At 34.2% G+C, this 9,166-nt stretch overlaps 1 protein-coding gene across 1 annotated transcript; it reads left to right on the top strand.

The window, feature by feature from the left end:
• Positions 1 to 247: 247 nt before the first annotated feature.
• LOC110877539 (probable serine/threonine-protein kinase DDB_G0281745) lies at positions 248 to 8,660 on the top strand. The gene is made up of 8 exons (XM_022125690.2): positions 248 to 2,428; positions 3,177 to 3,281; positions 3,359 to 3,511; positions 4,123 to 4,286; positions 4,842 to 4,989; positions 6,827 to 6,949; positions 7,072 to 7,159; positions 8,071 to 8,660. Exons 1-8 carry the CDS (start codon positions 971 to 973, stop codon positions 8,235 to 8,237), a joined length of 2,406 nt encoding a protein of 801 aa, XP_021981382.1. The 5' UTR covers positions 248 to 970; the 3' UTR covers positions 8,238 to 8,660.
• The last annotated feature ends 506 nt before the right edge of the window (positions 8,661 to 9,166 follow it).

The raw sequence follows: 9,166 nt of genomic DNA, 5'->3' as shown, positions 1-9,166 counted from the left end.
TTCGAAACTTTTGAATCTTTAGAGGTAAAAGTGACTTGTATAAAATTAGAGGGTTTGTTTTGTTATTATACCAAAATTTATGGGGTAGAAGGGGTTTGAATCTTTAGAGGTAAAAGTGACATGTATAAAATTAGAGGGTTTGTTTTGTCATTATACCAAAGTTTATGGGGTAGAAGGGGTTGGTGAATTTCTCCACCGACCTTCTTCTTTAATATATATATAATACATCCGTGTATTTGGTGTGTTTATGGAATATCCTATAAGTAGATGCTTTAATTATTATTCTTCATGTAGTAGTATACTATTATTAATTATACTTTACGATTGCCACCCGTGTGGCCCTAACTAGAAACCCCCACCCCAAAAAAACCTCAATTTATACCCGTCGATCACTCAAATTCCTCTTCAAATCTTCATCCAAATCTCCACAATATTAATCTGCACGCTTCACGCTACAGATTCATCCACAAATTTCCCTCTTTTGTCAACGTAAGTGATCACAAACCCTAGAATTCAGATTTCACTGAATTCGTTGTTGTTTTATTCAATTGATTGGGTATTTTGTCGTAAATCGATTGCTGCTGTAGTTTATTGTTGCTAATCGCACGAATTTAGGGTTGAAAGACGGAATTTGGGGGATTCAGTAGTTAAAAATTGAGATTAGAATCTAGATTTCACTGATTTTTGTTGTTGTTTGATTGAATTGATTGCATAATTAGTCGTGAATACGATTGTTGTTGAAGTTTGGTGTTGTTGATCTGACGAATTTAGGGATTAGAATTGGAATTTGGGGGAATCACTAGTCGAAAATTGAGATTGGAGTTTAGATCTTATTGAATTTGTTGTTGTTTGATTGAATTGATTGCATATTTAGTCGGAAAATCGTCTGGTGGTGTAGTTTAGTGTTGTTAATCGGACGAATTTACGGATGAGAATTGGAATTTGGGGGAATCACTAGTTGAAAATTGAAATGGAAAGCCCTAATTTAGGTCATAATTCAAATGAGGATCATCATCCTCGATTAAAGTTTTTGTGTAGTTTTAACGGCAGTATATTGCCGAGGCCACAAGACGGGAAACTTAGGTATGTAGGCGGGGAGACACGAATTGTGAGTGTTAACAGGGATATAGGGTTTGATGAACTGATGGGGAAGATGAAGGAGTTGTTTGAGGGTGCCAGTGTGTTGAAGTATCAACAACCGGATGAGGATCTTGATGCTCTTGTATCCGTTGTGAACGATGATGACGTGATGAATATGATGGAGGAGTATGAAAAGTTGGGGTCTGGGGACGGGTTTACGCGTGTTAGGTTGTTTTTGTTTTCTGGTGTCGAACGAGACGATTCGGTGCATTTTGTTGATAGGGATAACGAGAGGAGATATGTTGATGCTTTGAACAGTCATAATGATGGTTCGGTTGACGATTTTCAGTCGTTAGATCAGCACTACAGTCAGTTGAATCTTGATGATAATGTTCATAATCGTTTTGAGATACCCGTGCCACCGGTTAATTTGCAGCATGTGAGAATTCCACGTCAGCAATCTAATCATTGGTATGGTGAAATGGAGTCTCCATGGAGTCCTGCATACTACTCGCCGAATTCACCGTCTTCTTCACATTACCATACTCCTTACGGTGATCCGATGGACAAAAGTTTCGATCGCGTTCATCCGGAAGATTATTTCAGGCAGCAAAATGTTAGTCATCAACCCGCGTATGATCAACAGTTTCCGATACCAGAACATGTTGCTGGTTTTCCCGGTAACATACTTCATGCTCCTCCTAGACCTTTCTATAACATGAACGTAAATATTGGGCACACTGTGTATCCAGACGGTAATCATGTGCCGTCACATTATGTTCATCACGAAGATCGCCCACGATATATTCGTCATGAGCCTGGGTTTGTTAACGAGTTCTTTCATGATCAACCAATGGCTACTGGTTTTCCAAATGGTTATGTGCCTGCAAATGCTTTGTGGAGAAACGGTCAAGGTCCGGTTCATGGACATCCGTCTTTAGAAGCATCGGGTGTACCAAAACAAGAAAACGGTACGTTCAACCATGGGTTTGTTAGGACTACAATGGACTATAGTCCAAGGGTTCCGGTTGCAATGGAGAATCAGAGTCACCATCACGTACCGACTGAACCGGTCCAATTTATGCCTGCACCAGTCCAACCTGGTTCTGACCCAATTCAATTTAGTCCTGAAACGATCCAAATTACGCCTGACCCGGTTCAAGTTACTCCTGAAGTAAACGAGGAACTTGTGGTTGAGGGTTTGAATCATGTACCGCAACCTATTGAATCTGTGAAGAAAATGGAGTTTGTTGTGGAGGTGAAAGATGAAGCTCAAGGAAGTTCGGCGTCTGCTGCTGTTAATGATGCTAAAGTTAAAGAAGAAATCGTGCAAGAATTAGACGCGGCGGTGAGTAAAGGGTACCTGTTAAAGTTAGCTATTTTGACCCGATACTTATTTTTAGTATCAGATAAAACTTTTTGGCTAAAAAGGAAATGAGTCAAACGGGTTGAATGTCCTGTGAAGTGTTTTTTTTAAAAGCTAACAGCTTTTTGAATTTCATTATTCAAAGATTAAGATTATTATTGGAATTAGAGTAAAGTACACGGATAGTACCTGTGGTTTTCCAAAATTTTGGATTTGGCCCCTAGCTTTCCAAAAGTACACAGATGGTCCCTATGGCTTGCACTTTGTAACATATTTAGCCCCCACCAACAAATCTAAAAGTTTTAGGAGGTCCAAGTTAGCGACTAAATGCGTTACATAGTGCAAACCACAGGGACTATCCATGTACTTTTGGCAAAAGTTGGAGATTAAATGCGTTACAAAGTTCCAATCATAGGGACCATCCATGTACTTTTGGCAAAAGTTGGGGACTAAATGTGTTACAAAGTGCAAACCATAGGGACTATTCGTGTACTTTTGTGAAAATCCACAGGGACTATCCGTGTACTTTAGTTTGTAATCATATCTAATGCGTTAATTTACGTTAAAATTTGACAAAAACGATTTCATGTCAACTTAACTCGACCAACCATTTTGACCCATACTAAAAATAAGCAGTTTTGACAGACTCTTTTCACTTATTGTACTAGCTATAAGCTTTGATCATGAGTTATTATAGTTATTATTTGTTAAATCTTTATTTATTTAATAGGACACACCTGTGGAATTGGAGTTAGAATCTGGCAGTGACACCCAAAGCAATATGAAAATAGAACCGACAAAGGCTGAGGAGGAAGCTATTGCTAGGGGTTTACAGGTTTTTCTCTACCCCAAATGTATTGCATCTGCAGCAACCATGTGACTTATATAATTTGTGTATATATTCTTTATTAGACTATCAAGAATGATGACCTGGAGGAAGTAAAAGAGTTAGGATCTGGTACATATGGAGCTGTTTATCATGGGAAATGGAAGGGTTCCGATGTAGCAATCAAAAGAATTAAGGCCAGTTGTTTTGCTGGGAGACCGTCTGAAAGAGAACGTCTGGTATGATCCGTTAATACTCTTTTTCGGTCCTTTTAACTAGTCCATATTTTCTCCAAATCTATCCTTGATTTGCTTAGTTTATATATGGATTTTTAAATTAATATCATTGATTTTTGGTTAATTTAATCCCTTTATAACACATATTACTAGATTCTAGTGTCTTCGTTAATTAACCCATGTGTTCTATGAGTTAAAATTGTTGATATTTGAATTAAGTTTTTAAAATACCATTGCGTGGTCAAGAGTTAGGTGTACAATAAACCTCGATACATGAATACCCTCCGGACAGAAAACTATTTATTAAATTGAGGTTATTAATTATTGATAATGATAACAATAATAATGGGCAATTTCATATATACCCTTGAAAACTTACAGGATACTATACTTAACCCAACCAAAAAAAAATTAGCATTAAATATTCCATTCAAAATAACTAAAATGTCTTATTTACCCGTTTATAATGTTTTGTTGGGTAAATATGGTATTATACCAGTTTATGAAACGAATATATGAAACTATCCCTAATAACAATTCGGTTCAGAGAAAATTGTTCATTTGACGAGATTATTCATTTACTAAACATTTGTTTATCGTTGTTATACATACAGATTGCAGATTTCTGGAAAGAGGCATTGATTTTAAGCTCATTACATCACCCTAATGTGGTCTCTTTCTATGGTATAGTTCGTGACGGGCCAGATGGCTCTTTGGCAACGGTTACAGAGTTCATGGTTAACGGATCTCTCAAGCAGTTTTTACAGAAAAAAGACAGGTACCATTTTCCGTATATGCAATAAGCACATAATAAATGTCTAACGTCTGATTAGTCGATTGTTTTCCATTAAGTTATTAAATCCTTTTAAAGGGTTTCTGTTGATTTCAAATTAATTGCAAACTCGTGGGTTACCACCTGTGCTTCGCAACGGGTTCAAAACGTAGATAAAAATAAGCAAATTGCGAGAGATAAAGTTGTTTGATGTTTTAGTTAAGGGGCTAAACATGTCATTATTAAAGTTGAGGGGCTAACGTTGTTTATTATTAAAGTTGAGGAGCTAAAGTTGTTTTAGTTAAAGGGCTAAACATGTTATTGCAAAGTGAAGGGCTAAACATGTAATTTTTTTAGTTGAGGGGCCAAAGTTGGTTGATGTGACAAAATAAGCATATTTATATGTATAGTACTATAGTATATATAATTCCCTTTTTGGAGAAGTTTTCAATCCAGTAATCATTAGAAAGCATTGATGGCGTTGATTTTGGTCTACAAGATTCACACTTTTTAAATATTTGACTAACATTCACATCTTTTACGTGGTTGATTTGGTGACAGAACTATCGATCGGCGTAAGAGACTTATCATAGCTATGGATGCTTCCTTTGGAATGGAATATTTGCATGAAAAGAATATCGTGCACTTTGATCTAAAATGTGAAAATCTTCTTGTGAACATGAGAGATCCACATCGACCAATTTGCAAGGTATGCGTTTTAGCAAGGGATAATTCATATATTACCGTCAAATCTGGGTAATTTAACACTTACGCAACAATATACCACAATATCGAATTTACCCTAATCATATTTATGACATAAATACCCTTCCTTGAAGATTTAGGGTACAAGTCTCTAGTGTGAGGAGAGGTAGGGTATAATAGTCGTATTTGAGTTTGTCTTTAATGAAATGGCTAAACATGAAGTTTTAGGTGTTTTGAATGGGTAGGTATAATATTATGTTTTTATTGGTTGGATAAATATATTATTAAACTTTTTAAGGGTATATATGAAAATTGAAATCGTCTCTTTTAGTAATGTCTGCTTTACAGATGGCGATTAACTCATTTGTATGGTAAATTGGTAATCGGTCAAAATGAACACAATCTGAAAAATTTCTAAAAATGGAACATGTTAAAGTCACCTAAAGTGTGTGCAGGTCTTATAGCGATTTGTTTTATTTTAACATAAATCACATTATATTTTTTAGTAACATTCTTTTTGCAATCGTATATTATACATTCATTATATAAAAAAATATATTATATTATATTATATTATATATATAAAAAAAATCCAACTACTTGAATAGTCTTTTATGCTTAATTTTATTTTTTTAATTTGTTATAATAAATTAATTAATTTTAGCACATTTGATATTATAATTTTAATATACGTTACTTCATAATTTTAGCACATTTTGTATTATAATTTTTAATTTGTTATAATAATTTATTATTATAATTAATTTTTGCTATCCCCTTTATTTTCGTAATTAGTAATTTTAGCCCCTACTCCATTTTACATGTTATACAAACTAACCCCTCTAATTTTCAACATTCTAGCTGTGCCCATGTATCACATATACGTTTTTAACCTATCAAGTCTTTTACTAACTTAATTTTCGTTCAATAACTTTCGTTCGCTAATCTTTTTAGAAGCTAATTTGTCGTTGTCTTTAAAAACTTTGTAAAACCTTTTTTACTCCCTCAAGTCTCTAAAGTTTCGAGCTTACACCTACAGGTTACATTGAGATCATCAAATACGTCTAAACGTGTTTTTTCATATTTTTAACGCATTAGGTAACAATAGGACTAATACATTTGATATTTGCGATGTACCCGCGCCGCAACGCGCGCGGGTCATATTTTTTTATATTTTTAACGCATTACGTAACGATTGGACTAATACATTCGATATTTGCGATGTACTCGCGCCGCAATATTTATTTGGACATATTAGGATTTTATTTTTGGGTTTCTTTTTTCGGTTGCTGTATGAGTATCGGTACCATAATAAGGCATAACAATACCAATCGAATTCCTCTTTCAGTTGTTACATAAACTGTAGGTATCATACTAACTGAATTGATACCGATAGAAAATCCGCGCTACGCGGGTTATCCCTCTAGTTTTACTCAAAACTGAGTTGTACAACTAATCGAAGCGCTAGCATACATGTCATCAAAGCTACCTTACCGCTTAGTTTTTTTTATATGTCGTTTATTGTTTCTGTTTTATACTTTACCATGACGAACCGAACGTCGGAACAATATTGGTAACGGTATTCATTTTTTATGGTTGTCTCGACGTTCCGGTATAATTTTCGTTGAAAACAGAGTTGTATTCGGCTATTTGCACTGGTATACGCTTCTATCTTTTGGTTGCAATAACGAGGGCCTGATTTGTATGGGTATCTTAATGAAGCGAACCGATTCTGACCAAAAGCCCGCCGCGAAGCGCGGGAATCCCATTAGCTGTCAAAAAAATGCAAAATGTTGCCAACTAGTTAATTTAAATGAATCCTTTTGTTTGCGTCTTTGTAGATAGGTGATCTTGGCCTATCGAAAGTCAAACAACACACAATGGTGTCCGGAGGTGTTCGAGGAACATTGCCTTGGATGGCACCTGAGCTGCTTAGCGGCAAAAGTAACATGGTATCGGAAAAGGTATGTTATCAAATCTGAAATTACTAAAATACCCTGCCTATGAGCTTATCTTGTTATTTGTTCACTTGAATATCTTTCCTTTTATAAGACTTGCTTATTTATATTTACACTGCATAATCTAGATTGATGTTTACTCATTCGGGATTGTTATGTGGGAATTGCTTACCGGAGATGAACCTTACAGAGATATGCATTGCGCTTCGATTATTGGTATGTTTTTCCTATATTCATGGTCTCATTTCAAGTGGATGGAGTAATTCGGGTTATCTTTTATCTCTAATGGGTTAAACATGTTAAATTATAATTTTTTCAAACTCCAGTAGGAAAAAGGTAGCACAAAGCTCCCAAAGTATTTTACTAACAATTAAGATTATTACTATTGAAATTTAAATATTTTTCTAATCATATTAAAGATGGAAGTATTTTTGAAAACTTACACAGATCCATTGGCTAAACTTTTTGTTATACTATGGCTGTCGAACTTATATTAAATGCGTGTACCTGCAAATTTTTTTAAATAGTTATTTGTTACTCTTAAAGTGGTTACGAAGTGTCTTTCCAAGTGTACATAAATGCCGATGTGAAAATTTTTCTTTATATATAAGACTATATAAATATAAATTTGTATTTATCGATCAAACTTTATAAGGTTTCAAATTTTGTAAAAGAGTCTTTATGGCATTTCACATTCATAAAAAATGCCTACATATTTCACATATAAGTAACGATTGTGCTAGTAAATGACGTTTTTCACATATACATGCATTTTAAACAAGTTCAGGGACTCTAATATACAAAATAGGGATGAGGAATTTTATCGTGCAAAATAACAAAATATGTTGGATTTTTTTAGTATTACCTATAATACCTAATGCTCATTTTGCCACCTCTACCCTTGGTGTATAGTTTTTTTTTTTTTTTTTTTTTTTTTTTTTTTTTTTTACAAACAACTCCTAGATGACAACTGTCGGTCACATGCTCTCCATAAATAAGATTATACAGCAACGTATGAATCATATGTGTGATCACTGTATAAAACACTCTAGATTCGTGTACTTCATATTCTAAAAGGGTAAATATTGATGTTACTAAATACCGGGTGTGTTCTCTTTGTATGATAGGAGGAATTGTGAACAACTCACTACGTCCAACAATCCCAACGTGGTGCGATCCTGAATGGAAGGCGTTAATGGAAAGTTGTTGGTCTGCCGATCCAACAGAAAGACCATCTTTTTCAGAAATTTCTCAGAAACTGAGAAACATGGCCGCAGGTAGCAATGTGAAATGACTATTTTACCCAAACTCGGTATTTGAATCAACTCTGCATGTGATCCAAAATAACAATCAAAGGACATCGATCACTCTCCTTGGTTACACCCTCTGCACCCAATTTTTTTTTTTCATAAACATATGGTGCAGCCCTTGCAAATTTAAGTTAAAGGTATGCCTATGTGTATATAGCAACTTTGCGAGTCGAAAGTATTATTGTCTTTTGTTTTAGTTGGCAATAATATATTTACCATAATACCATCTATGTAGAAAACCTAGATCATTTTTGGATCTTATAGTGTTTTCACACCATAATGCTTTATAGACATACTTTTTGGGCGTATGGAGGAAGTAACTTGTAATTTACGATGTACGTTTTTATTCGATTTAAAACGAGGTATGTTTTTATGAATCGGAAATTGAGATGAATTCAACTCGAACATTGATTTCTTTTTAGATTAAGGGCATAGCCAGGAAACATCGAACATTGAAATTCGTTGAAGGTTACCGCCTACCGGGGTTAGGAGAATGACATTAAGTCTTTAAACTATGTTTTCGCTTTTATTAAGCTTTGGATAAGTTTGTAGTTTTCGCAGTTAATATCTTGTTAAATTTTATGTTTTAACTATTATAATGTTTTATGATATATTCTTTAGTTAAGTTTCGTCTATAACCTTTTGACGTATCTCATATTGTTTTGTTATGTGAATTTTACTATTTAAAAATAAAGTATTTATTATTTAGAGCTTACCAAAGTTGTAATTTGGTTTTCTTTATGCTATTTTGGTAAAAAAAATCTTGTTAAAATGACTATATGCCCTAAGATTCTATCATAGCAAATTATAAGTACATTAACTCTTGAATCTATTAAGAATATCAGCTCTAGATTCTTTATTTCAGTATCAAAATGATTTATATCATGTTTTCTATGAAATATTTTAGTGATGC

Source organism: Helianthus annuus, chromosome 9, assembly GCF_002127325.2.
Source record: "Helianthus annuus cultivar XRQ/B chromosome 9, HanXRQr2.0-SUNRISE, whole genome shotgun sequence".
Classification (NCBI taxonomy): Eukaryota; Viridiplantae; Streptophyta; class Magnoliopsida; order Asterales; family Asteraceae; genus Helianthus; species Helianthus annuus.
Note: the sequence above shows the minus strand (reverse complement) of the source record. Positions and strands in the feature narration are given on the sequence as shown.

Coding starts and splice junctions, on each gene's coding strand:
- LOC110877539 (XM_022125690.2), top strand. CDS start 971: ATGGAAAGCCCTAATTTAGGTCATAATTCAAATGAGGATCATCATCCT. Junction 3,282..3,358: donor CTATTGCTAGGGGTTTACAG/GTTTTTCTCTAC, acceptor ATTCTTTATTAG/ACTATCAAGAATGATGACCT. Junction 6,950..7,071: donor GTAACATGGTATCGGAAAAG/GTATGTTATCAA, acceptor TGCATAATCTAG/ATTGATGTTTACTCATTCGG.